The following is a 26,218-nucleotide window of genomic DNA, read 5'->3' as shown; positions in this document are numbered from 1 at the left end:
GTTGTATCAAGTATATGTATGAGATTCAAATTTTATTGAAGTTTAGATTGTAAAATACCCTACGAAATTGTTCAGTTATGAAAATCCACAGTGCAGATAGTACGGGTATGAAAATCCCCTTTCCCCTTATATAACAACACCCAAAAGAGAGGCTCCTAGGTTACACGTCACTACGTATATAAGACGACAGGGGAACAAAGCGAATCAAATCGGTTGTGTCTTTGTATCTGATGAGCTGTGTGACCCGTACGGAGGTGAGCTGGAGCCGGAGATAAGTTTGACTGAGGATAAATGTTACCGTTGCAGAGTGAAGAAGAGTTGTTTACGTTGGGCTTCATGGGCTTGATATTTGTTGAAAGGCCCAATGACTTGTCTTCGGTTTTGACAGACCCAAACGCAGAAAGCAGAGTTTCTGGTTGAAGTGGAGTGTTCTTCTTGCTAATATTGGGCAGCAAAAACGTGTCCATCTACAAAAAGTGAGAGTATGATAATAAGAAGAAAGAAAATGATGGAAGAAACTATAGACGCCGCCATCTTATAGTGAAGATGATGATAAATTTGATTACATTTCGACCATTTATATAGGATAAAGGAGAGACAAAAGTTGAAGCTATGGACGATTATGTTGTAATTGGGCTCAGCTTGCCGTGTAACTAACGTTTACCTGGTCAAATGGGTTTGCGAAGTATCTGACCAGCGTTTGTGGGGCATTCGTTTTACAGCGTTTACTCGGTCAAATTGTTCCACTGGCTATCAGGCTATGTAGGGCAACACAGTATTTTCACAAAACTGTCTTTTCAGTTTTTTTCATATACTTTTTTCTTTTTTATAACAAAATAGACTTTTCATGTGGATATAAAAGACTTGATCTTCTTAAGATCGAACGCCACCACAACGGTTGTATATTTAATTTTTTGTAAGCCTTATGACTCCATTAGCCACAAACTAATCGTATGCAAAGAAAACCTATCATTTTGTAGTATAGTAACCCAAAACCACAAAAAAAAAAAAAAAAATGTAAACTATAATCTGTAACTTAAATGAATAAGTTAGTCAAAAATATCATAACTTCCGGGATAAAATGTACACTAAACACGATCAAACGTCCCTTTGTTTAGATTTTGGTTAACGAAGCTATTCGCTTACAGGCTTCTAATGTTGGTGCAAACCTCGTCGATCGAACTAAATCTGTAAACAATTTTTAGCCCCAAACGGATCTAAACTGGAAAACCTAATTTTTTCGGTTTAGATATGTATCCTAACTTTTCTTTAGGACCGGATGGAAACAGGCTTCAACCTTTTGGCCCAAATTTACCGATGGAGACTTGCATGTTAGACCCATTACAGGAAAAAATTAGATAGCCTAACAAACAAGTCATGTCATTACTCGTGTAACTTTGTAAGGTGGAGATTTTACGTTGATTTTTTCAACCAATAACAAATACCTCCGGAAAAATTATTACAAACATAAAAAGACCAATTCAAACTTTCAACCAATTTAGTTGATTCTGCCGCCTTCAACCATTTTAGTTGCATGATTCCTTTTTCCAACTTTGCATTTAACCGGTCCTATATACCATCGGTCAATCACAATTTCTAGTCACCCAAGACTAAACCGGGCGTAATCTATTGTACCAATCAACTTTAATTATCCAGAAAACGACGCTATCTATTGGCAGAAGCTTCTTTACTCTTTTTCTTCGTGAGACCCTTTGAACATGCCGAGGACGGAGGAAGTTTCCTTTGAATAATTAATTCAGCCTTTTCAACATAGAAAATTCTCCAAACGCAACGCAAAAATGACCTCTGTTTTCTCCAACGTCAAACCTCATCTTCTCAAAGGTTTCTCCAACATCTATGTCCTCTCTCTAATTCCCTTGTAAATCTCAATCATACCTCTTCACTTAATTTTTTAATCTTTTTGTTTCAAATGATGAGGATTTATGTTTCCGTGGTTTTCTTGGTGTTCTTTGTTCCTTCTCCAGTCTCTGCTGGTTTCTACCCCAACTCCTCAGCCATTCCGCCGGAGCTTCTCAGTAACGCCACCGGAAACCCCTGGAACTCATTCTTGAATTTCACCGGATGTCATGCCGGCAAGAAATACGATGGTCTCTACAAGCTTAAGCAATATTTCCAACATTTTGGCTACATCCCCGAAACTGATCTCTCCGGAAACTTCACAGACGACTTCGACGATATCCTTAAGAACGCCGTCGAAATGTACCAGAGAAACTTCCAGCTAAATGTCACCGGAGTACTCGACGAGCTCACTCTCAAACACGTCGTGATCCCGCGTTGCGGCAACCCAGACGTAGTCAACGGCACCTCAACTATGCATAGCGGTAGAAGAACCTTCGAGGTCTCCTTCGCCGGGCGGGGACAACGTTTCCACACTGTCAAACACTACTCTTTCTTCCCCGGAGAGCCACGGTGGCCGAGAAATCGCCGTGATCTAACATACGCTTTCGACCCGCGAAACTCGTTGACCGAAGAGGTCAAGAGTGTGTTCTCACGCGCGTTCGCTCGTTGGGCGGAGGTGACTCCCCTTACGTTCACGCGCGTGGAAAGGTTCTCGACGTCCGACATAAGCATCGGATTCTACTCCGGCGAACACGGCGACGGAGAACCATTTGACGGCCCAATGAGAACGCTAGCACACGCGTTCTCGCCCCCGACAGGACACTTCCACCTAGACGGAGAAGAAAACTGGATCGTCTCCGGTGAAGGAGGCGACGGTTTTATCTCCGTCGATGAGGCTGTTGATCTAGAATCGGTGGCTGTTCACGAGATTGGACATCTTCTAGGGTTAGGCCATTCCTCGGTCGAAGGTTCTATCATGTATCCAACCATCAGGACGGGTAGGCGTAAAGTTGATTTAACGACCGATGACGTGGAAGGAGTCCAATATTTGTACGGTGGGAATCCTAACTTCAACAGCTCTAGATCTCCACCACCGTCTACTCAACAACGAGATACTGGCGATTCCGGTGCTGCTGGTAGAAGCGACGGTTCTAGATCGGTTTTGACTAATCTACTTCTGTATTATTTTTGGATTATTTTCGTATTTAGTGTAGATGATTGGATTAGTTCATAATTTACAGATTATGCTAATCTTCTCTTTCTTAGATTGGTTCTTCATTCATGCATAGTTTCTATTTTTGAACATAGTATACTTTTTTGTTACGAATTAAGAATTTTGAGATGAAATTTATGAGTTCAAAATATATATTTTTGCAGTAAAGTTCAAACTATCTTATTTTAACTAATAACTCAAAATTAGTAACAGTTTAAAATGGAAATCACTATTGATGGGGACCATTATAACTAGAAATAATGATTACAATTTGACCCTGGTAGAGGGAATTTATCATAACTTTGGAAGCATCGGGGTTGATCTCTCAACTCAAAAAACAAAATTTAATACTATCATATAATAAGCCAAAAGTGATTAGTATAAGAGAAATATAATAATTACAAAAAGGTAAGTTAGGAACACAAAGATATGTTAATTAAATACAAACACATCATCACACTATCACAGTAACGACACATGGGTCAATCAGTCCCCCCACTCTACACTACCCTAAAGGCCTAAACTTTTCTTTTAATTATCTTTTACCTTTCTATATAATTCTCCATTAAACTCCCCAGATGGCCAGATCCTCCCTACCTCGGGATATGAAAACTCATCTTATAAAGCAAAACATATCCACGATTATTCCCGACAACAACAAAACAAACAAAACATAAACTCTCTCTAGCTTGCTCCAGAGCAATGGGTTTTCTCCCGTGTTCTTGTCCTCTGCCTTGCAAAACAAGATCAGAATGTGAAACGAAATCTACTCATCACCAATCAGAATCCTCAACGTCATCATCATTGTTGTCTCAGCCAAGTCTCCCATTGGTTCCTTCGCTGTCTTTTCAGCCGCAGAGCTCCAGCGTCGATCACCAGTGCTTAGCCACGCTCAAAGATAAATCCTCGTACGTCTCTTCTCTCGCCGTCTCCGATAAATTATTCTACACCGGCTCTTCCAACAGTGAGATACGTGTATGGCCCCGTGAACCTCCGTTCTCACCGGAATATTCCACCGGCGATGATCGTAACGTAGTTTCCACCGGAAACGGAGGAGTGAAATCGTTGGTGATTCTCGGCGACAAGCTAATAAGTGCACATCAGGATCACAAGATTCGTGTATGGAAGATCATCGACGAGAGCAGTCGCAGAGGTCAGAAGTACAAGTGCGTAGCTACTCTTCCGACGATGAACGACCGTTTCAAGAACCTCTTTAGTAGCAAAAGCTACGTGGAAGTCCGACGGCACAAGAAGTGCACGTGGGTTCACCATGTGGACGCCGTGTCATCACTAGCCTTGTCACAAGACGGTTCTCTGCTTTACTCTGCTTCATGGGACCGGAGTTTCAAGATATGGAGAACGTCCGATTTCAAGTGCTTGGACTCTATCGAAAAGGCTCACGACGACGCGATTAATGCCATCGTGGTGTCCAAAGACGGTTTTGTTTACACAGGTTCGGCAGATAAGAAGATCAAAGTGTGGGACAAGAAGGACAAGAAACACTCATTGGTTGCTACACTGACTAAACATCTCTCGGCAGTGAACGCGTTGGCGATTAGTGAAGACGGGAAGGTTCTTTACTCAGGAGCGTGTGATAGATCGATTCTTGTGTGGGAGAGATTGAGCAATGGAGATGAGGAGGAATTACATATGTCTGTAGTGGGAGCTTTAAGGGGACACACGAAGGCGATTATGTGTTTAGCGGTTGCGTCTGATTTGGTGTTGAGTGGATCAGCGGATAAGAGCTTGAGGGTTTGGAGGAGAGGATTAATGGAGAAAGAGGGTTATTCTTGTTTGGCAGTTTTGGAAGGACATACCAAGCCTGTTAAGTGTTTAGCCGTCTCAGTTTCTGATTCCGATTCTAATTCTGATTTTTCTTGTATGGTTTATAGTGGGAGTCTTGATCTTTCTGCTAAAGTTTGGAACTTAAGGGTCTCATCTATTTAACTACTTATTTTACAGTCTATAACGTGACTATGATTAATCTCTCTTAATTAGTCTATATACTTATGAGTGTGTTATATCATAATGGAGCTACCTAGCTAGGTTTTAGTCATAAACCTATAACACTCGGTTATCGGAGTACACTTTAATATAATAATATTACAATTTATAAGTTTGTTCTCCTTTGGAGACCATTCATATAATTCAAATCCAAATATAAATATATGAGATTTCTCAGTTTGATCATCATTGGCTATGTTATTAACAATGACCTTCACGCAGGGCCGGTTTTACAATTTATGTGGCCTAAAGCATATTTGGCTGTGAAAAAAAAAAATTTTAAAATTTTAAAAACATCACTCATTGAAACTCAAAACTGAGAGAAAATTAACAATTCATACAAAGGTTTTGCCACTGGACTATTAGAACTTTTCAAAAATGTGACCTCATTTTTGAAATTTATAATTTGTGACCTAAAACATAAGATTTTAGCTGCCTTATAGACGGCCGGACCTGTTTCACGGATTCACACGAACTTTTGTGTACACACTGTTTTAATATATAGTTTCATATTTCTTAAATATAGAGTTACAAGTAAATAAAAAATGATGACAGAGAATTATAAAACTTATTCTACAACGTGGAAGTTGATCATCCATGTGGTCTGGTGGTTTTGTGATTTGTGTTTGGTTGAAGTTATTAATCGGGAATTTGTGTGTGAGAGATGACCCAACATTGATAAAAGAATTTGTGGAACTTTTACAATAGCGAATCACGTAGTTTTGTCTTCCACTATGACTGGATTTATATGTTATAATAATGAGAAATATATATCGCATCATACACGTGAAGTATGGGGAGAGAAAAACTTCCACAGTATACAATCTTTGTGTGCAGAGCAATATGTCCCTTCTTATTGCTTGATAAAATGCGTTTGGAGGTTTAACGTTCTGTTAGGATTCAGTTATTGGGCTTCTAATTGAAAGGCCCAATAACTAGAGACCCATGAATAATATATAGATTTTTAGTACGATGATACAAACCCATCAACAAGTCAACAATTCCCAAGCATATGACGTTTTGTTGTGACCGTAAGGGGGTCCAGTTCCAATCATTTTCGTAGTAGGAATCTGGTGATATTAATTTTAATTATAATGTAATGCGTCTCGATCTCGTGAAGTGAAAGTAATATTTTGAAAACTACAAATATCTCGTCCTCCAATGTTTTTTTCTATCTAAAATAATCAAAGAGGGTAAAGTATTTCTTAGACATTGTTATAAACAAATATTTGTTACAAACTAATCTTAGTTTAAAAAATGATCCTCGATAAAGCCCAACAAAAGATTTGGCAAGAACACTAGTCTATTATATAACCCAACAAAAGATTTGGCAAGAACACTAGTCTATTATATAACCCAACATGATAATGAGCCTCTGATTGTGTTGAAGTGTCCTCGTCGTTGTGTTTTCATTTTCTTTAATATTCAATTAATAATCTCATGTGGACCATTTTTTATGATTACTTTACCAAATATTCCGGGAAAGTTGTACACTGATGCAACATCCTTTTTGTGAATATAGGACAGAAAAATAAAAACAAAAACTTAACAATTTGACGTTAATGGCTAATTAAATTCGATAACATCCAAGCATCAAATCAATATACTGTTATTATTATACTTATAAGAGTAATTAAAATTTGCCCAAAAAAGAGAGTAATTAATTTTATTATTATAGTCAACAACACTGTTACTATTCAACCCTACCTATATAGTAATATCCTTATATATAAGGTTAATTATGTTTTTTAAAATCCCATTATCCATTCATTTAGAAAAAATATTAGCTGTCTAGTGTATTCAGAAACGTATATATTTTTTTGTTATGTTTAAACTTGAACCACTCATATAAGTTGGTTACTAGATATTGTTGAAAATCATATTGTAAGTTATAAATAAACCAATCCAAATAGAGGCATTCACATTAGAGAAATGATAAAAAAAAAGGTCATAAATAACTCATATGAGTTGGATTATTATTATTGTTAATTAAATTATTTTATCTGGAAACCTACTATCTTGCTTCGCGTGAACACTACGCGCCTCCCCAAAATAAAGATGCCAAAACAAGAAACAACCTGCGGACCTCAAAATCTAATAATCCCACGCGCCGAGATCACGCGCCGAACCAGCGCACTGTAGTGTGAAATATCCACAGTTTTAAATTTCTTCTTCTTCTCTCTCTCTCTCACCTTCCTCCTCCGATTTCTCCTTTGACAGTTCAGTCTTATCTCTCTCTCAAGAATCGTAGATAGATAGAGAGAAAGAGGAACCGTCTCGTAGCTCTCTTCCGCCGTCAATTTGAGTTTTCCGGGGAGAGAATTGTAGAAATGAAGGAATAATCGAGACCTCGCTGGAGATTCTATTTTGTTGAAGTGTGGATTGATTCTTAGGGTTTTGTGGTGAGGATTTTTGTTTTTTGGTGTGAAGAGAAAATGCCAGGTCATAGATCCAAGTCGGAGAAGAAGGATGCTGATAAGCAGCTCCGTCGGGATTCTTATGAGGTTTTAGGTGTTTTAAGAAACTCTACGGATCAGGAAATTAAGAGCGCTTATCGGAAATTAGCTCTCAAGTAAGTTTATTTCTAATGTCTCTCCTTGTTTGAACTTTCTTTGAATTTGCTATTGAAAACGCTGTGTTAATTTAGGGTTAGGCTATGAAGAAGAACCTTGTTAGGTTACAGAGAAGAAGACTCTTGAAATGAATTTACCGATAAGTCTAGGAATTAGTTAATAGCTAATTGTTAATCTGTGATTTACTCAGCTAAGCCTTAATCCGGATTATATCAGAAGGGAGTGTGATGGTTTGGTCTAAGGCTAATTACAATTTCGATGCACAAGCATTTAGTCCTCGTCTTGCTATCTATGTGTTTAAGCGTTGTTCCAAATTGATGGTTGGTGTTTTAGGTACCATCCTGATAAGACTGCAAACGATCCGGTTGCGGCTGACATGTTTAAGGAGGTTACGTTTTCCTACAACATCTTGTCTGATCCAGAGAAACGCCGCCAGTATGATTCAGCAGGTTTTGAGGTGAGATTTGTTTTGCACTTTGGTATTGTTCTTGATGTGCTTCAAATACTGCTATTCTCTAGGGATGTTCTTGATGTGCTTCGAAATTCTTTTAGCAGCTAATGCTATGCTAGCATCAACTTTAAGACTGTTAATTGCAATGAGCTCTCTTTCACAGGCTGTTGAAGCAGAAAGCCAAGAGCTGGAGCTAGATCTCTCAAGTTTGGGAGCTGTGAATACTGTGTTTGCAGCTTTGTTTAGGTTTGTTTCTTTTGAAATGGACTTCTGTTCATTTTCTAAGTCCCCTTTTATGTGAAGCTGAGTATTTGTTCTGAAACTTCTGATGAATTAGCAAACTTGGTGTGCCGATAAAAACATCTGTATCTGCAACTATTTTGGAGGAGGCTCTTAATGGCAGAGTTTCAGTTGATCCTCTTGTAATTGGACAAGCTGTGTCTAAAAAGGTGTGCTTTTTTAGCCAATGCCTAGTTATGATCTCATCTGTGTGTAATGAGTGTCTATCTCTATATAAGTCTCATATGTGCCATTGTTCTTACAGGTTGAAAAGCAATGTGCACACTTTTATGCTGTCACAATATCAGAAGAGGAAGTAAGTGCTGGGTTGGTCTGCAGAGTAGAATCATCTAGCAAAAGCAAATTCAAGGTTGGTTCGACGTAGTCTTTCCTTTTAAACTAATATGGAAGTACCAAATTATTGATGAACTAACGTGTGTGTCTGCTTGTGCAGTTACTGTATTTTGATCAAGAGGCCAACAGCGGATTAAGTCTAGCCCTGCAGGTATTGTTGTTATTAATTGAAGTGAAAACAGTGTTTTCAAAGGATTTTCATCTATCACATTTAATAAATTAAGTAATTGAAATGGTTGTTTTCCTTGTACACTGAATCCCACGTGGAAACAGGAAGACAGCAAAAGAACCGGTAAGATAACATCTGCCGGAATGTACTTTCTCGGTTTCCCTGTCTACCGGTTGGATCACACAGTTAATTCAGTAGGTTCACTTCACTATGTTCTCAATATACTTCACCTCCTTCTGCTGGCTGGGTTTCTTTTGCTTCTCACGCTTTTTTTCCCAACATGACTTCATTTTGATTGCTCTAGATGGCTCAAGCAAAGGATCCAGAAACTGCCTTCTTTAAAAAGCTTGATGGATTTCAGCAATGTGAAGTTACCGAGCTAAAGGCTGGTACTCATGTCTTTGCTGTCTATGGTCAGTTTTCCTGGCTTGTAACCTGATTACAAATTCATTTCTCTTCTCCCTTTTATATCTGTCTGAAGTCAGTACTCGACTCAACTTGGTGATCATTTAATGACATTTTCCTTTGTTCAGGTGATAACTTTTTTAAAAGCGTGAGCTACACAATCCAAGTCCTTTGTGCTGCTGCTTTTACGCAAGAAAAAGAAGAACTTAGATCTGTAGAAGCTCAGATCCTCACTAAAAGAGCAGAGCTGGCAAAGTTTGAGACAGAGTACAGGGAAGTACTTGCGCAGTTCACCGATATGACCAGTCGATACGCTCAGGAAATGCAATCGGTTAGTCTTTTATTCACGAAAAATATGGAATTTCAAACCACTATTCACAGAAAAAGAAGAGAAGATGTGTCATGACTGAGTAAATTAGACCAGATTCTATGTGTAAGTTTCTGAAATGGTTAGCTTAGTTTGATTATCTTATGGTCTTTTTACAGATCGATGAGCTCTTAAAGCAGAGAAATGAAATTCACTCAGCCTACACAACAATTCCATTGATGAAGCGGAGCTCGAGCAAGAACAGGCTGAGAAAGAGCTCATTCAAGAAGGCAGCGGCTAAGGCGCCTGCTCCAACTGAACAAGAAGAAGATGAAGAGGAAGAGGAACATGAAGAAGAAGAAAGCAGCAGACAGAAGAACAAGAAACCAAGTACTTGTGATAGATCCGAGGCACTAAAGAAGAAGAGCAAATGGTTCAATTTACATTTGAAATTGGACAAGAAAAAACCTTGTTAGTTCTTTTATCTCTTTTATAAAAAAATCAAATTCTTATCCATTATTTTTCTCCCTTGCCTTAGGGATCGGTGTATCTGTAAATCTTTTGCTATTTTTCTCCTTCAACTTATTATTAGTATTAGTCAACAATTTTATTTTGATCATTGTTATCAGTGAAAGTTCTATTTAACATATTTGAACCCAATACCACATATGACAAATGGATCACAAGTATGGAAATTTTGTGATATCAAATTCACATACAAAATTTAGAAAACAGATTTTCATGGCAGAAAAAGTTCCAGGAGAGAAATTTTTTTCCACCCAAGGCATATGAATCATGATTGATACATTTTCAATTTTGATAAATGTTAGCAACTCAATCACAAGACCACTTGGTCCAAAATAATATGAAACTTTTCTTCTTTTTTGAATGTGTTAAAAGAGGTAACTTTCTAATTTACCCCTTGTAGTCATTGTATTGATCACACCGTCTTCTTACTTCTCCAAGCTTCCCCGTCTTCACATTCTTCTCACTAACTTTCTCCATGGCCTTGGCAAACGCGTCAAAGAACGCCGTTTCGTTCTCTGCGTAAAGATCCACCAGCGACCGCGTCCTGTTATCAAACGCAATCGCGTGATCCGACTGGAGCAACCCGTAACCATGCTTCAAATTCTTGTAGTACATGTTGTCAAATTTTCCAGGGGTAAAAACATCATTAAACGCAGACATCTCTTCGTCCTTGGTGTAATTCGCACACAGCTTCCTCAGCTCCGCAGCGTATTTCGGATTCATCTCCACCGGACCGTTTTGATCGGACTTGTTAAAGATCCGACTCGCAAACTCTTTGCAATGAGAGAAACCAATCGTGTGAGCACCAACAAGAGCAACCATTTCTTGAACTGTCAGACCACTAGATTCAAAAATCGAAATGATATGATCCATAGTCATGTTAGGTCGAGCTAGCTTTCCTTCAACACGGTTCATATCAGAGACAAGACTATCTTTCCGACCGAACTTAACGTTAATTCTCGGACCTCCGACCATTGTGACCAAGCTACGTGTTGCACCAACGAGAATGTCAGAGCAAGAAACGACGTTGGGACATTTGAGTTCTACGGCGGTTTTGATACGTGTGATTACGTCGAATGCGTCTCCAGGTAGAGAATGGTTGATATCTGCGTCACGTTCAGAGGTTTTACGTGGAGTAGAAGCAACGAGGATTGAGGCGTCACAGCCATCGACCATGCAATCGTGGAAAAAGAGACGGAGTGTTCCTGCGGCTGTTGTTGGAGCTGCGATTTGTTTATCGGTGACGATTTGGACGAGTGTTTGCTCGAATTCAGGACATGTTTTGGTGTAATAATCAGACGAGAGATTGGCTTGAAGGATATATGGAGAAGATAGGAGAATAAACAGACATAAACCAAAAGATTTCATTGAAAAAGAGGAAAATTTTTAATAATATTTCTCCTGATTTCAAAATTTTATTGGTAGATTTTCAATCTTTTTTTCTTCTCTTCTCGTTGTGGGCGTGTGTGTTCTTTTTTAGCTGTTTGTGTCGTTGTTAATTCTAAAACGGAGGTGTTTTGTTTAGATTAATCTACGGAAGAGAGAGTTTTAAGGAGAAACAGAAAAGAAAATTTTGCCAGATTGTAAAACCCTTTCTTATTCCCCTCAATTATTAGAAAAACTATGGAGAAAATAGTCAACAATGTGGCTCCTAACAAAAATCTCATAATGTAAATTTTCTTGCTTATTCCATTTGCCACACACTAGAATAGATAGACTCACTATTTACTTACGTCGAAGAGGTATGACTTTCCACTCTTTCATATACTACAAACCACAATTATTTCGACATAAAACTATAAGCGAAAGTCCTATAAATTTGTTACAATTATTTCACAAAAATTCAATAGTAAATTATTCGTTCTGTTATCTAGAATCCTTAAGAATCTCAAGAACACTATGTTTAAGAATTGCTCTCTTATTAGCTTTTGAAAATTCCCCAAAACCAAAACCCTACAATGTTCTCTCAAAACTTACAAGACATATCACCTCTCAATATGACTTTATATAGACACGCACCTAAACCTAATCACAACTCAATTAGGATATACAAAAGATATCTCTTTAGATTTACTCCTAAAGATATTTATCTCATTAATAAACCAATGCTTTGTGGTTAAAGAAAGCTTCCGATTAAGCCTCCGGTTAAGTCTTATTCAAGCTTAAACCAACATGTTATACTATAGTTCATTGTTATTTAGTAATTTATATATCATTATTTTGATCTGTTATTTTAATTACATTTTTTTCATTTGACATAAGTTTAAAAGAAAAAAATAATATCCAACTACATAAGTTAGGTTGGTGCCACCAACGCAAAACGTGAATAACGCGAAATTTAATTGAACTATATATAAACCAAAATCAAATAACAAATGTCTTCAACACTTTGTCATCTTCAATAGAAAAAAAAAACAGAAACCAAAGCTCTGCTTCTTTGAGCTACAACAATGGCGGAAACAACTCCCAAACTCAAAGGCCACATCGTAATCTTACCTTACCCAGTTCAAGGCCACCTAAACCCAATGGTTCAATTCGCTAAACGTCTAGTCTCCAAAAACGTCAAAGTCACAATCGCCACCACTACCTACACCGCTTCCTCAATCACAACTCCATCAGTCTCCGTCGAACCAATCTCCGACGGATTCGATTTCATCCCCATAGGTATCCCCGGTTTCAGCGTCGATACTTACTCAGAATCCTTCAAGCTCCACGGATCCGAAACCCTAACTCTCCTAATCGAGAAATTCAAATCCACTGGTTCACCAATCGATTGTTTAGTCTACGATTCGTTCCTTCCTTGGGGACTTGAAGTTGCTAGATCTATGGATGTTTCAGCTGCTTCTTTCTTCACTAACAATCTCACTGTTTGTTCTGTGTTGCGTAAATTCTCTAACGGTGAGTTTCCTCTTCCCGCTGATCCTAATTCGGCGCGGTTTCGAGTCCGTGGCTTGCCGTCGTTGAGCTACGATGAGTTACCTTCGTTTGTTGGACGTCATTGGTTGACTCATCCGGAGCATGGGAGAGTTCTTTTGAATCAGTTTCCTAATCATGAAAAAGCTGATTGGTTATTCGTTAATGGCTTTGAAGGTTTAGAAGAAACACAAGTAAGAGTTTCAATATCATAAGATTTATGTGATATTGTTTAGTTGAAATTGGAATTGATTGGATTGTGTTTTGGTTAGGATTGTGAAAATGGTGAGTCTGAGGCAATGAGGGCAACGTTGATCGGACCGATGATTCCATCGGCTTACCTTGATGATAGGATAAAAGACGATAAAGACTACGGAGCGAGTCTACTGAAACCGATATCGAAGGAATGTATGGAGTGGCTTGGGACTAAGCCGGCTCGGTCGGTAGCATTTGTTTCGTTTGGTTCGTTTGGGATACTCTTTGAGAAGCAACTTGCTGAGGTAGCGATTGCGCTACAAGAATCGGATTTGAACTTCTTGTGGGTGATTAAAGAAGCTCATATAGCGAAATTGCCAGAAGGGTTTGTGGAATCGACTAAAGACAGAGCGTTGTTGGTTTCTTGGTGTAACCAGCTTGAGGTTTTAGCTCATGAATCGATCGGTTGCTTTTTGACTCATTGTGGTTGGAACTCGACATTGGAAGGGTTGAGTTTGGGCGTGCCGATGGTTGGTGTGCCTCAGTGGAGTGATCAGATGAATGATGCAAAGTTTGTGGAGGAAGTTTGGAAAGTTGGTTATAGAGCGAAAGAGGAAGCTGGTGAAGTAATTGTGAAGAGCGAAGAATTGGTGAGGTGTTTGAAAGGAGTGATGGAAGGAGAGAGTAGTGTGAAGATTAGAGAAAGTTCGAAGAAGTGGAAAGATTTGGCTGTGAAGGCAATGAGTGAAGGAGGAAGCTCTGATCGGAGTATTAACGAGTTTATAGAGAGTTTAGGGAAGAAAAATTGATTTAACTTTGTATAACACGAAATGTATGTGTTTGTTGTTGTATAAGAGCATTGTACCAGATGATTGTGATTCAATAAACCAATTGTGTTTGTTGTCTTTAAAGTTAACGAGCAAAGGTTGAATTCAAACAAGTAAATGTTGGGCCTTTAATCTCCAAAAGGGGCCGAAACCATAAAAAGCCTTTAAAGAAGGAACTTCGAAAATCCCACATCGGAAGACTGAAAGATTTCGATAGAGAAGACTCCAGTATAAATAGACTTCACTCTCTTTGTGAAAAAATCACGCAGCCATGTGGTGAGCACAAAGCGAACTATTCTTTCGCCTTTTACTAAAGAATACCGTGTGCTTTCCACGCTAAGTGGCATACGCCTATTTTTGGAGGGATCTGCCTTCGGGTAGACCCAACATTTTACTAGTCTGAAATTTTTTGTCTCTCGAAAATGAGAGATATCATAACTTGATTCACTTGTAATGGGTTCTACGTGAAAATTACATTTACTTCCAACGAAGAGCAAGATAGTTGAATCCTCAATTGAAAAATAAAATTGACTCATCAATTATATTTTCCAGATCACCTCGGTTTGATTGAATAGCTAGCAAAATTCTAAACATCTTTCAGAAATCATCAATTTCGAATTAATTTCTCATGCCAAAAGCTTTCAAGCATTAACTACTAATTTGTCCGAACTCGGAAGTCATGAATAGAACTAGCAATGGAGATAGCGCTGAATTAGCTTTGGAAGGTTGTTAGTCCTCTGTGATTACTTTTCAGAAACCTAACACAAACTCCAGTTGTTGTTAGCTTTGATACTTGGACAATTTCCTCTAGTTATATTCCCTTATAATCTATATTCAACTCCAATCGTTCAAAGGGTAGTCATTAGCTTCGATCATTGAGTTCATCTCGGTCTATAAACCTCTCCAACAGCTCTTTGTCTTTCAGAACCAAGCAATCCTCAGCTTTACCAAACCAGTCATACCGATGCTTCGCCACATAGTCATACACTGAGTCTCTAAAAGGAGTGGGAACGATGGAGAAAGCGTTCAATGCGGAATACGGCAGAGGCAAGTATGATACCACTCGAAGTGCAGCTGCAGAGTAAAAAAAATGCAGAATTAGAAGGTATAATAACATGTTAATCATGAAATAAAATACTTAGTAAGACTGACTATAGCTTAAAACTGATATCATATGGAATCCATCTTCCATAACTAACCAGTCGGGCATACTTAAACTAGGCGGAGTTCATCTCTCGGTAACTTAAATGACCTACTTCACAGTGCAGATATTTTCAGCTTAACTCTCACCAAACTCTTAACTATGAAACTTAAAAGCATTTGTGTGAAAAGAAGATGTACATACCGGTTGATGCCTGATGGTAAAATCCGAGACCTTCAACGAAGAGAAATCGTTTCTGAACATCCTCTTTAGTGACACCACTCACTTCTAGATAAGGCTCAGCTGCTTTAGACTGAAGGCAACAGAATTTTATCTTTCTATACTTATCAGCTTTGATTATCCACTTCACACCTACATTGAACACAATTACTCAGCTACAAATTAACAACAATTCAATCTAGAACACAATCCCTCTTAGAGAGCTCAAATTCTCTAGCACAAAAAATCCAACAAATGTCAACTACAAAAAGCAATTCCCACATTTTCTCTTCAACATGTTTCAACTTTTCTTCCACAATCTCTGGTTCAAGACTTCAAGTCAAATCAATGTGACAACAATGGAAATACGAAAAATGCATAGTCTTCTTCTTCCAGAACTCGATATAACAATCACTCCAATTGAATCGCAAACAACCAAAAACCCCAGGCTCGTTTTTTTCCCCATTTTCGCAGAACAAGACTAAAAATCAACTAGAACCAAATCATTTCATCATACATAGACCAGATCAATAGACGGAATCGACCAATAAACGACTAAACGATCATTGAGAAAACGGATTTGTTCTACGCTAAAGAGAGAAACAGAAAAGCATTGTACCTCCATGGCAAAGATGACAGACTCCGTCGTACACGACGACACGTGGCTGAAGGTTACCAGGCATAATCACCGGAATCGCAGTCGACGATTCAGCTGGGTCCAAGTACGCAACAGCTTCATCAGCGTCAATTTCCGCCGTCGTACGGGAAATAGCTCCGGAAGACAACGCAGGCAACGGAGCTGAGAAACAAACCGATCGACGATGCAGCGAACTTCCCAGAATTAACCTGGGTTTCAAAATCAGAAGAGCTTTCGTCAACATTCTAGAAATCTTCTTCGCATTATGTTCAAAAAAAAAGTAACAATTGCTTTTTTTTTTCTGGGTAAAGAAAACAGTTATAGAGATTTTCAACGAAGAACTGTACTTTGCTTGAGCTCCAAGTCCGGCGAAAGGTTCAATGCAAATAACAATGGGCTCGTATTATCATCTATTGGGCCTACTTAATGGCAATCAAAGCCCACGAACGTTTCCATATCAAATTTCACGCGCGACGGAAGCGCGTGTTATTTAATTTCTATTGGTACAAAAGAATTTTTCAATACAAGTGTTCTAGTGTAAGCAAGCAAAAGAAAACGTTAGAACGCCGGCAAAAAATCATCAACTGAAGTAAAGAGAAGACAAATGATGAGTCAGTTTCTGCTGTTCTCTGATTTGTTTGCATTCAGTGTCTGAGAATTCTCTGTGCTCATTCTGGTTCTTCACCAGTTTCTAGTGGCTAGTGTAACACTGCAAGAAAGCAGAGATTTTAACCCAAGATGTTTTCTTTTCTAACGAACAATGAATACTTTTCTTCAGCCTATTTAGATCTGTATGTGGTGTGGAACAACAAACCCGAATCTTTCTATTCGTTGACCGATAATCAGCCTTCACGCCACCTCAACTTCTCCTTCTGTAAATGCAGCAACAGAGTTGGTTAGTTTTCTGTATTATTTTGATCCGATATAATAAAATGCAGAGAGAAGGGGAGACTAGGTTGTCTAACCGGGAAGACGGACAGCCAAGTTTGCCTGTTCATCCGCATCAGCGTTTAAATTCTATAAAGAAAAATGCCAATAGTGGCAGAAACTTGCATTAGGAAAAGACCGTGTAGCAATCTTGCTCACAAGCATAAGAAATATGCAATATCATTCATTTACACAGAGAGACATACCCTTAGTACATGACTGATCTCAAAAGAGACACATTTGTTGCAAAGTTGTTTTGCTTCCTTGTGGAGTTTCGCGAGTACCTCGTGGTTTACCTTCCATTGACCTTTAATCTGTTGTTTCTCAGAAAGTGTTAAGAAAGTGAGAAGAGAAAAAGCATACATATGATTCATTAAATTACCTAGTTGCACAAAATTATATAACGTTTTGATTGACAAACCTGCATACAGACTAGCTTGGAGTCACCTTTCACTTTAATTTTCTTGTAACCTTTCTCAATTGCATACTTCAATCCTAGGATTAGCGCGTGGTATTCTGCTGCATTGTTTGTGGCAATTCCCAAACCTTGACGCAGTCTACAAATCTGTTTTCAGAGAAAACTGATATTTAGATAGAACATTGCATTTTTTTAATTAGTAACAGTGATTCAAAAGGATACATACCAAACTTCCGTCCTCAGTTTTCAGTACCGCTGCTGCGCCGGAGAGACCTGGATTTCCCTTTGATGCACCGTCAAATTCAATAAAGCAAGTTTCCTAACACATGAGGAGATAGAGAAACAGACCAACTTGAGCACAAAATTCTGCATCCAGTCCTTTGAAACTATTGAGTAACGGTAAATATAAACATAGTCACAACTCACGTCTGATGTATCAGCAGATTGCTCCAGCTTGGCAAGCTTTTCCAAAGGATCATAAGACATGGAAGCTGAAGGAAGTTGATCCTGCGAAAAATGAATACTTAAGCAACGAGCTTAATCACTTTGTCTCATAATCATTAAATTCAGCTATTTCTTCAAGCTAATCAATAAGACTCCAAACAAACTTGTTCTTATAGCTTACCTTTTGGTTATCTTTTGACTTCGTCTCTGAGGTAGCCTCCTCTTCAGATACTTTGACTGTACAAGAAGCTGGCTCCTAGTAAAGAAATTTAAAGACAGACAGTTACTATTTCAGTTCAAAATCCCACATCACAAATCATGCAGTTGCAGACATTCTCCAAGAAAACATCATAAGAAGGAAGATAAATCCAACAAATACCACAATAGTATCATACCTGGAAAAGACATGGTGTAAGAGCGCCAAACATATCGTCTTTCAAGTCAGAAGCTCTTAAACTATATAGTGGTTTCTTCAGCCCAACAGCAGAAAGATATTCCTCAGTGTCTTTCGGCAAAGAGTATCCCTTATAAACGCTAACCGGAAGATCAAACACCTACCATTATCAAGAAAGCTGTTATATTCCCATCATAAAGAAAGTATATATACACACAACAGATTCTAAGTCAAAATATAATTACCGAAGATCCAACTTGAGCCTGACAATCACTCAAATCCTTATAAATTCCAATAACATCACCTTTCCGAACAACGAAAAACGCATATTTCTCTTTATCCGCAACAGAAACAACGGTAGATGACATCTTTGATTTACCAGACTTTGATCTTGAGGAATAAGAATGAACACTAGACATTCCAAACACACTACTCACACCTCCAGGCTTTAAACATGATTTTGAAGGCATATAGAAGAAACATTGATTCCACGGAATGTGAGTAGAACTGACATAGCTTGATCTCTTAAGCAGTCCCAAGGAAATATATGAACGCGCATGAGACAGACAGTTCATTACAATGTAAGTCACCACACACTCTGATTTAAAAAAAAAAAAAAAACACAGAACTCTAGATAAGCTTCAGAGATACAAGAACATATGTAAGATTACAAAACTTAAGATCAGCAATTTTCGAGAATTCTTAATCTGGGTATCTATAATTGAAGCGGTTAAGAGAAATTTCTCCACGAGAATTTCCGGAGAAACAAACCAGAGATTGAGTAGAAAACTGATTCGAGTAGAGTCAAATTAACATCTTACCAAGCACAGAGACGTGAATCTCTTGATTGATTGGTCGCTACTAAATGCGAAACTGTGAGTGGGCACTTTCCGGTGAAGAAGGAAGACGAACTCACTCGGTGGGTTTAAGCTGGGTTTTGGACCTTTTGGTCCCAATCCTCAAAATTAAGGTCATTCCAAGTACTGACAATCACAGAATTAGATTAAGTAGTTTGTAATGTTACATATGTTCAAACAAGGTTTCGTGGTGTAGTTGGTTATCACGTCAGTCTAACACACTGAAGGTCTCCGGTTCGAACCCGGGCGAAGCCATTTCTTGTGTTTTGTTTTTTTAATCTAATTTTGTTTACAATGATCAAATGGGCTTTATGGACCTAAATATGACCCAATAAAAATGCAAATCCATGATACACGTACGTTAGTAGTAGTAACTCAAATCCATGGTCATTGTTGGCTTGTTGCTATCATTGTTCGACGTTGACAAAAACCAGTACAATTGCAAAATTCATCACGTGATAATTACGGATACAAAAAATAGTGAGAGGAGTTAAAAAACTTTTTTGTTGTTTTTCGATAATGATTCAGAATTGAAAACACTTTTTTTGTTCTTTTTTCTTTTGTGTGGTTTAAAGTTGTGATATACTGCTCGTGAGTCATCAGCATCTTCTCCAAATAATCAGCAACGTACACTACACTATTAACGACAAGTCGAGAACCAACCAAACTAAAGAAAACCAACAAAATGTCTCAACTAAAAAAACAATAAAAACAAATAAATTAAAAGAGTGCTAGCTTAAAGATGCAAATGCACCATTGAATTAGAATCTCTCTTGAAGTAAGTCACTGATGAGCTTAAACTAGAGACAGAGAAAATGACTACGTTTCTGAAGTCACTCATCTCCTTACAAGATTCATGTCTTGCCTTCATATCTCTAATGGTAACTAAGATCATCATATCTTTCTTTAACACTCGCTCTGTTTCTCTGCTTTTTTCGGATAGTTTCTAAATTTGTTTATCTATATATGCATGAGAAGTTCCATGGAGGGAGTTCTGAAGATGCAGCTGAAGCTCTCAAGAAGCTTGAAGCATCCGTTAATGGTGTGAGGATAAGCATCGACACGACATGGACAGGAGAATTGAGAAGCTTCCTTATAGTTCCCTTATTCAAGTGTTTGGTGGCTCTTTGTTTGATGATCTCCCTCTTAGTTTTCATAGAGGGTATATACATGAACCTTGTAGTACTCTATGTCAAGTTGTTTAAGCGAAAACCGGAAAAAATCTACAAATGGGAGCCGATGCCGGAGGACATTGAGCTCGGACATGAAACCTACCCCATGGTCCTTGTTCAAATTCCAATGTACAACGAAAAAGAGGTACATCTACATATATTCTATAAACTATAGTATGGACCGAATCATAAAGTTTATCTAAAAACTAATTGACAATATATAAATATAACTATTAATGTGTCTTAATAAACCACATTATATTTGTACATTTATAGATGTGAAATTCCTAACATGTTCTTAACTCGCAGGTCCTTCAATTATCTATAGGTGCTGCATGTAGACTAATATGGCCATTGGATCGCCTAATTGTTCAAGTTTTAGATGATTCCACTGATCAAACCATCAAGGTCTTGCCGACCAAGTTTGTTGATTTATTTTGGACATATATATGTATTAATTGTACGATAATTAATGTGAAGAGGATTGAATTTCAGGGGCTGGTGAACACAGAGTGTGCAAAATGGGAAAGCAAAGGCGTAAAAATAAAGTGTGAGAGGAGAGACAACAGAAATGGCTATAAAGCCGGAGCTCTTAAACAAGGCATGAAGCACAATTACGTGAAGCTATGCAACTATGTTGTCATCTTCGACGCAGACTTTCAACCGGAGCCTGATTACCTCCAACGCTCTGTCCCATTCCTCGTCCATAACCCCGAGGTCGCTCTTGTTCAAGCCCGTTGGAGATTCAGTACGTAGATTATGGTAGACAATTTGACATATCTAAAAATTAACAACTATTAACTATTATAAGACTATCAATATTTGTAAATTTTTAACACAAAATCTTGTTGGTGTTATGTACATTGGTCCCTTACATTTTTAGGCATAATTACGATTCTTAACAAAGTCTATTTTCAAACCGAGTGATTGTATGTGTGTGTGGGGTTCATCGCAGTGAACGCAAACAAGTGCTTGATGACGAGGATGCAAGAGATGTCCCTCAACTACCACTTCATGGCAGAGCAAGAATCTGGATCCACTAGACATGCCTTCTTTAGCTTCAATGGTGCATTTGCTTATCATTACATGTTTTAATATATTTTAGGATACTCTTTAATTTTATTTCATAAATATGGTTTTGGTATATCTCTAATATCAGGAACTGCGGGTGTATGGAGAATGGCCGCAATGGAAGAAGCTGGAGGATGGCATGACCGGACCACTGTAGAGGACATGGACTTGGCCGTTCGTGCTGGTCTTCTCGGCTGGAAATTTGTCTTTCTCAATGACCTCACGGTACTTGATTTGATCACTACCTATAAATTATTATAAAATAAGCCCTACATAAATTAAAAACACTCATCGCATCTTTTATAAATTATGTATCCAACATTTACTAGTGCTTTATAAAGTTACATAGACACTCCCATTTTGAACTATAGTTTTTGTGGTAGATTTTATTGAATTTGGTTCTGGACCTAGTTTCTGACTAGTGACACTTCCGTCTTGATGTCCAATGATATCTATATATACTATAAAGTGATGCATTGCTATTTTCAATAAAATAATTATTATAATCATTATACATTATGTATATGAACACTGAGTTTGTAGGTGAAAAGCGAATTACCAAGCAAATTTAAGGCCTTTAGATTCCAGCAACATCGATGGTCTTGTGGTCCAGCTAATCTCTTCAGGAAAATGATTATGGAGATTATTCGCAATAAGGTCCGTTTCTCAATTTACTTATTTCATCTTGACGAAAAACGTGCCCACATTTTGTTTTGTCTCACGTCCAACTACTTTGTTTTTTTGTTCATCGTGTTAATATGGAGAGACAAACAGGCCATGTGATGTGAGGCTGACGTACACTTTTTTTGTTTTGATTGTTCGTTCACTTCGACGGGGATTGGTTTTCTCTTTTGTTTTGTTGTTTCTTTTATGCTTCAAGAAGACACAAAAAAAAATACAAATTTGAAGCTGCACTTGATTTGGTAATCTGATGGGGTAGAAGACCGGTTTGGTTCAATCTAGTGCTATTGGTTCGGCTTAGTTATACCAAGTCGAATTAAAGATTGATTATTTTCATTTGTGACTTTTAGCAAATAATTAACATGATGGAGGAGAAAACATCTAACCTTGAGTTACAAATCTATGTAATAATGAGCAGAGAGTGACGCTTTGGAAGAAGTTGTATTTGGTCTACAGCTTCTTTTTTTTACGGAAGATCATCGTCCACTGCTTCACGTTTTTGTTCTACTGCGTTATTCTTCCTACAAGTGTCTTCTTCCCCGAAGTCAACATTCCAGCTTGGTCAACTTTTTACATTCCGTCTATGATCACTCTCTGCATCGTCATTGCGACACCAAGGTTAGTAATGCTTAATTCATCTTGATCGATAAATATATCACCTAATTGTATATTATATATCATTTACTATGGATTATGGACTTTTGTAGATCATTCTACCTCGTAATATTTTGGATCTTGTTTGAAAACGTAATGTCTATGCACCGGACGAAGGGAACTTTCATCGGCATACTCGAAAGACAAAGAGTGAACGAATGGGTTGTCACTGAGAAATTAGGAGATGCTCTTAAGACTAAGCTATTTCCTCGGATTGGAAAACCTAGTAACAGGTTTCTTGAAAGGTAACTAAATTAATCAACTAATAAGAAAATAATATATCTAAACTAATGTGTGCTAAAGAGTTTGGTTCGTTGCAGAGTGAACTCCAATGAGATAATGGTGGGGATATACATCTTGTGTTGTGCTTGCTATGGACTTTTTTTTGGGAACACATTGTTATATCTCTATCTCTTCATGCAAGCGGTTGCTTTTCTCGTATCCGGAGTTGGCTTTGTCGGCACTTAAATATTGATCACATTTAGACCTCAATTTTAGTGTCTAGCTCTTCAACAAGTTAGTTCATGCTTAATTACTCAGTCACAAGTTAATTGTGTAAATTAGTTTGATAATTTCTTGATATTTTGTCTAGCTACGTTAGTTTTATATCTTGTATATCGAATAAGATGGTGTTATACATCATTCTAATCACACAAAACAAACATACATTTTTTTATATATTATAACTGCTTTGATAAATTAAGATACGCTTCTTTAATTTATGCATTGAAGCCAGAATTAGTTATAGTGCACACACGATGTAAAATTCTATCGTAGAGGAGAGGACGTCTCTGAAAGTTGTTTTCTTGGGTTCATCATTCAGAATAGTGCATAATCATGTTATAATAAATTTATTTGACATTATCTCATTAAAATTGAAATCTATATCAGTTTGCATCACTTTCAAAATACTATTACAAAAATATTATTTTGGATAAACTAAACTAATAATATATTTTCGAAATTTTGAGATGATTTTAGAAAGGATGTTATATGCTTTGAAATTCCCAAATCTAAGAGAGTTGAAATTCCCAAAACGAAGAGAAAGATAGGTCCGAGAACGTTCTTAAAGATGCTTAAGGTATAAAAATGCTAAAATGGTACATTGATCATACTAAGAAAATACCAAAAAATAAAATAAAGATCATGTTTGGATTTACAGGAAAGGAATGTAGATATGACACTCACTCTCATGAAGATAATGATGCTCATATGTAAGAAAAAGAAGTCTATTCTCCAAGCGCAAACTGAGGGAAGGTATAAATATTTTAATAGTTGTATGACAATTCTTTTGATCCATGGTTGGAAGAAGAATACAAGATGTGGACAAAGATGGACCTCTTGTTGATACCAAAAAGAAAAGAAAAGTTGGACCTGTAGTTTAGCCTTGTTGTCTTCGGTGAGATCTTGCTTATTTATTTTCTTTTTTATCAGATATACTTTTATGAGATATGTTTAACGATGTATTGTTGATTTACAGCGAGATTCATAAATACCGGGATAGTTCAGAACTATCGATCCCTAAAGTGCGTTTCCAGCATCGTGTTTGTGAAATCGTCCAACAATTTAAAGTATATAAATCCTGACTTGCACAGTCGTGCGAGTTGTAAGTTTTAGCATATGGTTTTTGATTAAAGCTTGTATTAATATTTTTTTTGTTGTGTTAGTGAATTATATAATAGCATAGATATCATAATAGTAATATATTCATTGGAATTTTTCTTTTGTTTTAAAAAAAAACTTTGGTACACACATTTATTTTCTGTTTTATTAGTTTTAAAATTCAAATAGAAATTATAGTTATTTAAAGATTTAACGATTTACTTGCATTATTTATTAGCATTTTATTTATATAAATAGTTTGATTTTTCAGCATAACAAATAATTGTAACAGTTTCAGAGGTCAGGTGTGTAATAATTATAATAGAAATGTATAATTGTGAAGGAATATTAGACTTTTAAAAGTGTTAAATTAATTTGTGGTAATGCAACATTATTGTTTAAAAATTAAAATTTGGTAATTCAGAAAACCTCTTTAACAAATTAAGTGGCCCATATTTGAAATCTCTAATCCTGTTAGATTATTTACTCTACTTGCTTCTATTTTTTGGACGATTCTGAAGTTTTGTTCAAAAGATAATGTGGTTAGAGCTTTCAGATTCATAAGTTTGATTGGATGATCCGTCTTATTGAAGTTTGTAGCCAGTTTTCAGACACCATAGCCGGAAAAAGCTTATCAAGGTTGATCCGTATGCATACATAAACTCAGTCGAGAAAGCTTTTCAAGGTGAACCTGAGAAGTATGAAGCGTTCTTAGAGCTCTTCACCAGTGCTGTTGATGCTAAGTTCAATATTCTTTCTTCCCTGTTTTTATACTTTTGATTTTGTTTGGTATACATATGATGACAAATTGGTGATTAGAAATCCTAATTATTCTACTTGTAGAGAGACCTTGACGACTCAACTATGGAAAAAATGTAGGTTGTCATCCAAGGACACCAAAATATTTTAAGGGGTCTTTGGAAGGATGTAAATTATAAGGTTTTTGGAAGAGAATTATTTTTTGAAGCTTGGGAGGTATATATAAAGAAGTCTCCATACAATACTTGTTCAAACTTTATGTACTTTATATTTTTAATGGTCTAGTTTATTAGTTAGAATTTTCAAGATTACTACACCAGTTCGTATATTTGATATTTCAATTCTCTTAGATTTTGAATCACACCTTAGGTACATTATGCCGTTAATTTCATTCGTAGGATACCATGACATCATATACTATTATTTAGAAAATACATTAAAGAAAATAACCTTGCTCTTTGTAAGATATAATATATGAATGTAATTGAAAAATAAAATTTCATACAGTAAATTAATTCATATCATTAAAGATAAATAAGTCAATACTAATTTATGTAATTTAACTAAATTATAAAAACGAAAATACATTATTACTTTAAAATAGAAAAGAACAACCTCCTACCAAAAAAAAAAAAAAATAGAAAAGAACAACCAATCAAAATGACCATATAAGATTTGATATATAACTTATCATATTAATTTGTTATTAATATACTTCACCTCACATCTTTATATGATATTATTTGTGAAACAAAGAAATCATCATATCATCAAACAAAATATGTGTATATGTTAATATGTTTTTTAAGAAAGAAAATAGTTTTTCCTATTTGGTTAAAGATTTTTTTTTTTCTTTAGGTGACAATATAGTTAATTACAATTTTGACAGGTATTAGACTTTTATGAGAGGGTTAGCATTTTATTTAATAAGATAAAAAATTATATTTGTAGATACCTCTTGCAAAGTCTTCACTCTCAAGGAAAACATGAGACTTCTAGAATCACAAGGAAGTTTTGCTGCATGGGTGGCTGCTAAGTATTGGAAATGAAAATGCACCCACAAGTGAAGCAAAAGATGTCAATGAACCATTGATGCTAAGGCTGACGAATGAGTAAATTAACTTGTGGTATGTCCGTATGTGTATATCATTTAAGTACATTCGT

At 36.9% G+C, this 26,218-nt stretch overlaps 8 protein-coding genes and 1 non-coding gene across 12 annotated transcripts; 6 read left to right on the top strand and 3 right to left on the bottom strand.

The window, feature by feature from the left end:
* The first annotated feature begins 1,418 nt into the window (after positions 1-1,418).
* LOC9329388 (metalloendoproteinase 3-MMP) lies at positions 1,419-3,224 on the top strand. 2 transcript variants are annotated; one of them, XM_021012388.1, is made up of 2 exons: positions 1,419-1,842; positions 1,986-3,224. In XM_021012388.1, the coding sequence occupies exons 1-2, from the start codon at positions 1,800-1,802 to the stop codon at positions 3,092-3,094; spliced, it is 1,152 nt and encodes a 383-aa protein (XP_020868047.1). In that variant the 5' UTR covers positions 1,419-1,799; the 3' UTR covers positions 3,095-3,224. The 2 variants fall into 2 exon arrangements, with proteins under 2 accessions (XP_020868047.1, XP_002893327.1); XM_002893281.2 differs by having other exon boundaries at positions 1,421-3,224.
* Positions 3,225-3,313: 89 nt separating this feature from the next.
* Positions 3,314-5,140, top strand: LOC110224855 (protein JINGUBANG). Its single transcript, XM_021012387.1, has one exon. It carries the CDS (start codon positions 3,776-3,778, stop codon positions 5,018-5,020), a length of 1,245 nt encoding a protein of 414 aa, XP_020868046.1. The 5' UTR covers positions 3,314-3,775; the 3' UTR covers positions 5,021-5,140.
* Positions 5,141-7,199: 2,059 nt separating this feature from the next.
* On the top strand, positions 7,200-10,234 carry LOC9326669 (chaperone protein dnaJ 16). Its single transcript, XM_021012386.1, has 10 exons — positions 7,200-7,649; positions 7,984-8,107; positions 8,265-8,347; positions 8,439-8,550; positions 8,646-8,750; positions 8,835-8,885; positions 9,008-9,097; positions 9,208-9,316; positions 9,437-9,639; positions 9,795-10,234. Exons 1-10 carry the CDS (start codon positions 7,513-7,515, stop codon positions 10,089-10,091), a joined length of 1,311 nt encoding a protein of 436 aa, XP_020868045.1. The 5' UTR covers positions 7,200-7,512; the 3' UTR covers positions 10,092-10,234.
* A 142-nt stretch (positions 10,235-10,376) lies between these two features.
* Positions 10,377-11,622, bottom strand: LOC9329387 (peroxidase 6). The gene has a single exon (XM_002890560.2). The coding sequence runs from the start codon at positions 11,509-11,511 to the stop codon at positions 10,531-10,533; it is 981 nt and encodes a 326-aa protein (XP_002890606.1). The 5' UTR covers positions 11,512-11,622; the 3' UTR covers positions 10,377-10,530.
* Positions 11,623-12,521: 899 nt separating this feature from the next.
* Positions 12,522-14,162, top strand: LOC9326668 (UDP-glycosyltransferase 74B1). Its single transcript, XM_002893279.2, has 2 exons — positions 12,522-13,250; positions 13,329-14,162. The coding sequence occupies exons 1-2, from the start codon at positions 12,594-12,596 to the stop codon at positions 14,058-14,060; spliced, it is 1,389 nt and encodes a 462-aa protein (XP_002893325.1). The 5' UTR covers positions 12,522-12,593; the 3' UTR covers positions 14,061-14,162.
* Positions 14,163-14,605: 443 nt separating this feature from the next.
* On the bottom strand, positions 14,606-16,439 carry LOC110224862 (uncharacterized protein YuxK). Its single transcript, XM_021012428.1, has 3 exons — positions 16,058-16,439; positions 15,424-15,591; positions 14,606-15,152 (listed from the first exon to the last, which is right to left on the bottom strand). Exons 1-3 carry the CDS (start codon positions 16,317-16,319, stop codon positions 14,941-14,943), a joined length of 642 nt encoding a protein of 213 aa, XP_020868087.1. The 5' UTR covers positions 16,320-16,439; the 3' UTR covers positions 14,606-14,940.
* A 63-nt stretch (positions 16,440-16,502) lies between these two features.
* LOC9329386 lies at positions 16,503-19,362 on the bottom strand. Of its 3 annotated transcripts, XM_021012425.1 has the most exons (11): positions 19,080-19,362; positions 18,504-18,856; positions 18,260-18,418; positions 18,046-18,120; positions 17,847-17,927; positions 17,647-17,739; positions 17,424-17,567; positions 17,209-17,316; positions 17,041-17,092; positions 16,890-16,947; positions 16,503-16,784 (listed from the first exon to the last, which is right to left on the bottom strand). In XM_021012425.1, exons 2-10 carry the CDS (start codon positions 18,831-18,833, stop codon positions 16,925-16,927), a joined length of 1,065 nt encoding a protein of 354 aa, XP_020868084.1. In that variant the 5' UTR covers positions 18,834-18,856; positions 19,080-19,362; the 3' UTR covers positions 16,503-16,784; positions 16,890-16,924. The 3 variants fall into 3 exon arrangements, with proteins under 3 accessions (XP_020868084.1, XP_020868083.1, XP_020868085.1); XM_021012424.1 differs by having other exon boundaries at positions 16,531-16,947; XM_021012426.1 differs by having other exon boundaries at positions 16,531-16,947; positions 18,504-18,782; positions 19,080-19,360.
* On the top strand, positions 19,297-19,370 carry TRNAV-AAC. Its single transcript has one exon. It is a non-coding gene; the product is annotated as a tRNA-Val (tRNA).
* A 310-nt stretch (positions 19,371-19,680) lies between these two features.
* On the top strand, positions 19,681-23,396 carry LOC9329385 (probable mannan synthase 10). Its single transcript, XM_002893278.2, has 10 exons — positions 19,681-19,996; positions 20,094-20,432; positions 20,597-20,695; positions 20,783-21,035; positions 21,243-21,353; positions 21,447-21,583; positions 21,902-22,015; positions 22,458-22,657; positions 22,747-22,938; positions 23,014-23,396. Exons 1-10 carry the CDS (start codon positions 19,931-19,933, stop codon positions 23,159-23,161), a joined length of 1,659 nt encoding a protein of 552 aa, XP_002893324.1. The 5' UTR covers positions 19,681-19,930; the 3' UTR covers positions 23,162-23,396.
* The last annotated feature ends 2,822 nt before the right edge of the window (positions 23,397-26,218 follow it).

The sequence above is a fragment of the Arabidopsis lyrata genome, assembly GCF_000004255.2.
Source record: "Arabidopsis lyrata subsp. lyrata unplaced genomic scaffold ARALYscaffold_1, whole genome shotgun sequence".
Lineage (NCBI taxonomy): Eukaryota > Viridiplantae > Streptophyta > Magnoliopsida > Brassicales > Brassicaceae > Arabidopsis > Arabidopsis lyrata.
Note: the sequence above shows the minus strand (reverse complement) of the source record. Positions and strands in the feature narration are given on the sequence as shown.

Coding starts and splice junctions, on each gene's coding strand:
- LOC9326669 (XM_021012386.1), top strand. CDS start 7,513: ATGCCAGGTCATAGATCCAAGTCGGAGAAGAAGGATGCTGATAAGCAG. Junction 8,108..8,264: donor ATGATTCAGCAGGTTTTGAG/GTGAGATTTGTT, acceptor TCTCTTTCACAG/GCTGTTGAAGCAGAAAGCCA. Junction 8,551..8,645: donor GACAAGCTGTGTCTAAAAAG/GTGTGCTTTTTT, acceptor TTGTTCTTACAG/GTTGAAAAGCAATGTGCACA.
- LOC110224862 (XM_021012428.1), bottom strand. CDS start 16,319: ATGTTGACGAAAGCTCTTCTGATTTTGAAACCCAGGTTAATTCTGGGA. Junction 15,592..16,057: donor CTGTCATCTTTGCCATGGAG/GTACAATGCTTT, acceptor TGTTCAATGTAG/GTGTGAAGTGGATAATCAAA. Junction 15,153..15,423: donor TTACCATCAGGCATCAACCG/GTATGTACATCT, acceptor TTTACTCTGCAG/CTGCACTTCGAGTGGTATCA.
- LOC110224855 (XM_021012387.1), top strand. CDS start 3,776: ATGGGTTTTCTCCCGTGTTCTTGTCCTCTGCCTTGCAAAACAAGATCA.
- LOC9329385 (XM_002893278.2), top strand. CDS start 19,931: ATGACTACGTTTCTGAAGTCACTCATCTCCTTACAAGATTCATGTCTT. Junction 20,433..20,596: donor CAATGTACAACGAAAAAGAG/GTACATCTACAT, acceptor CTTAACTCGCAG/GTCCTTCAATTATCTATAGG. Junction 22,016..22,457: donor TGGAGATTATTCGCAATAAG/GTCCGTTTCTCA, acceptor AATAATGAGCAG/AGAGTGACGCTTTGGAAGAA.
- LOC9326668 (XM_002893279.2), top strand. CDS start 12,594: ATGGCGGAAACAACTCCCAAACTCAAAGGCCACATCGTAATCTTACCT. Junction 13,251..13,328: donor AAGGTTTAGAAGAAACACAA/GTAAGAGTTTCA, acceptor TGTTTTGGTTAG/GATTGTGAAAATGGTGAGTC.
- LOC9329386 (XM_021012425.1), bottom strand. CDS start 18,833: ATGAACTGTCTGTCTCATGCGCGTTCATATATTTCCTTGGGACTGCTT. Junction 18,121..18,259: donor TTACACCATGTCTTTTCCAG/GTATGATACTAT, acceptor TTTCTTTACTAG/GAGCCAGCTTCTTGTACAGT. Junction 17,568..17,646: donor AAACTGAGGACGGAAGTTTG/GTATGTATCCTT, acceptor CTCTGAAAACAG/ATTTGTAGACTGCGTCAAGG.
- LOC9329388 (XM_002893281.2), top strand. CDS start 1,931: ATGATGAGGATTTATGTTTCCGTGGTTTTCTTGGTGTTCTTTGTTCCT.
- LOC9329387 (XM_002890560.2), bottom strand. CDS start 11,511: ATGAAATCTTTTGGTTTATGTCTGTTTATTCTCCTATCTTCTCCATAT.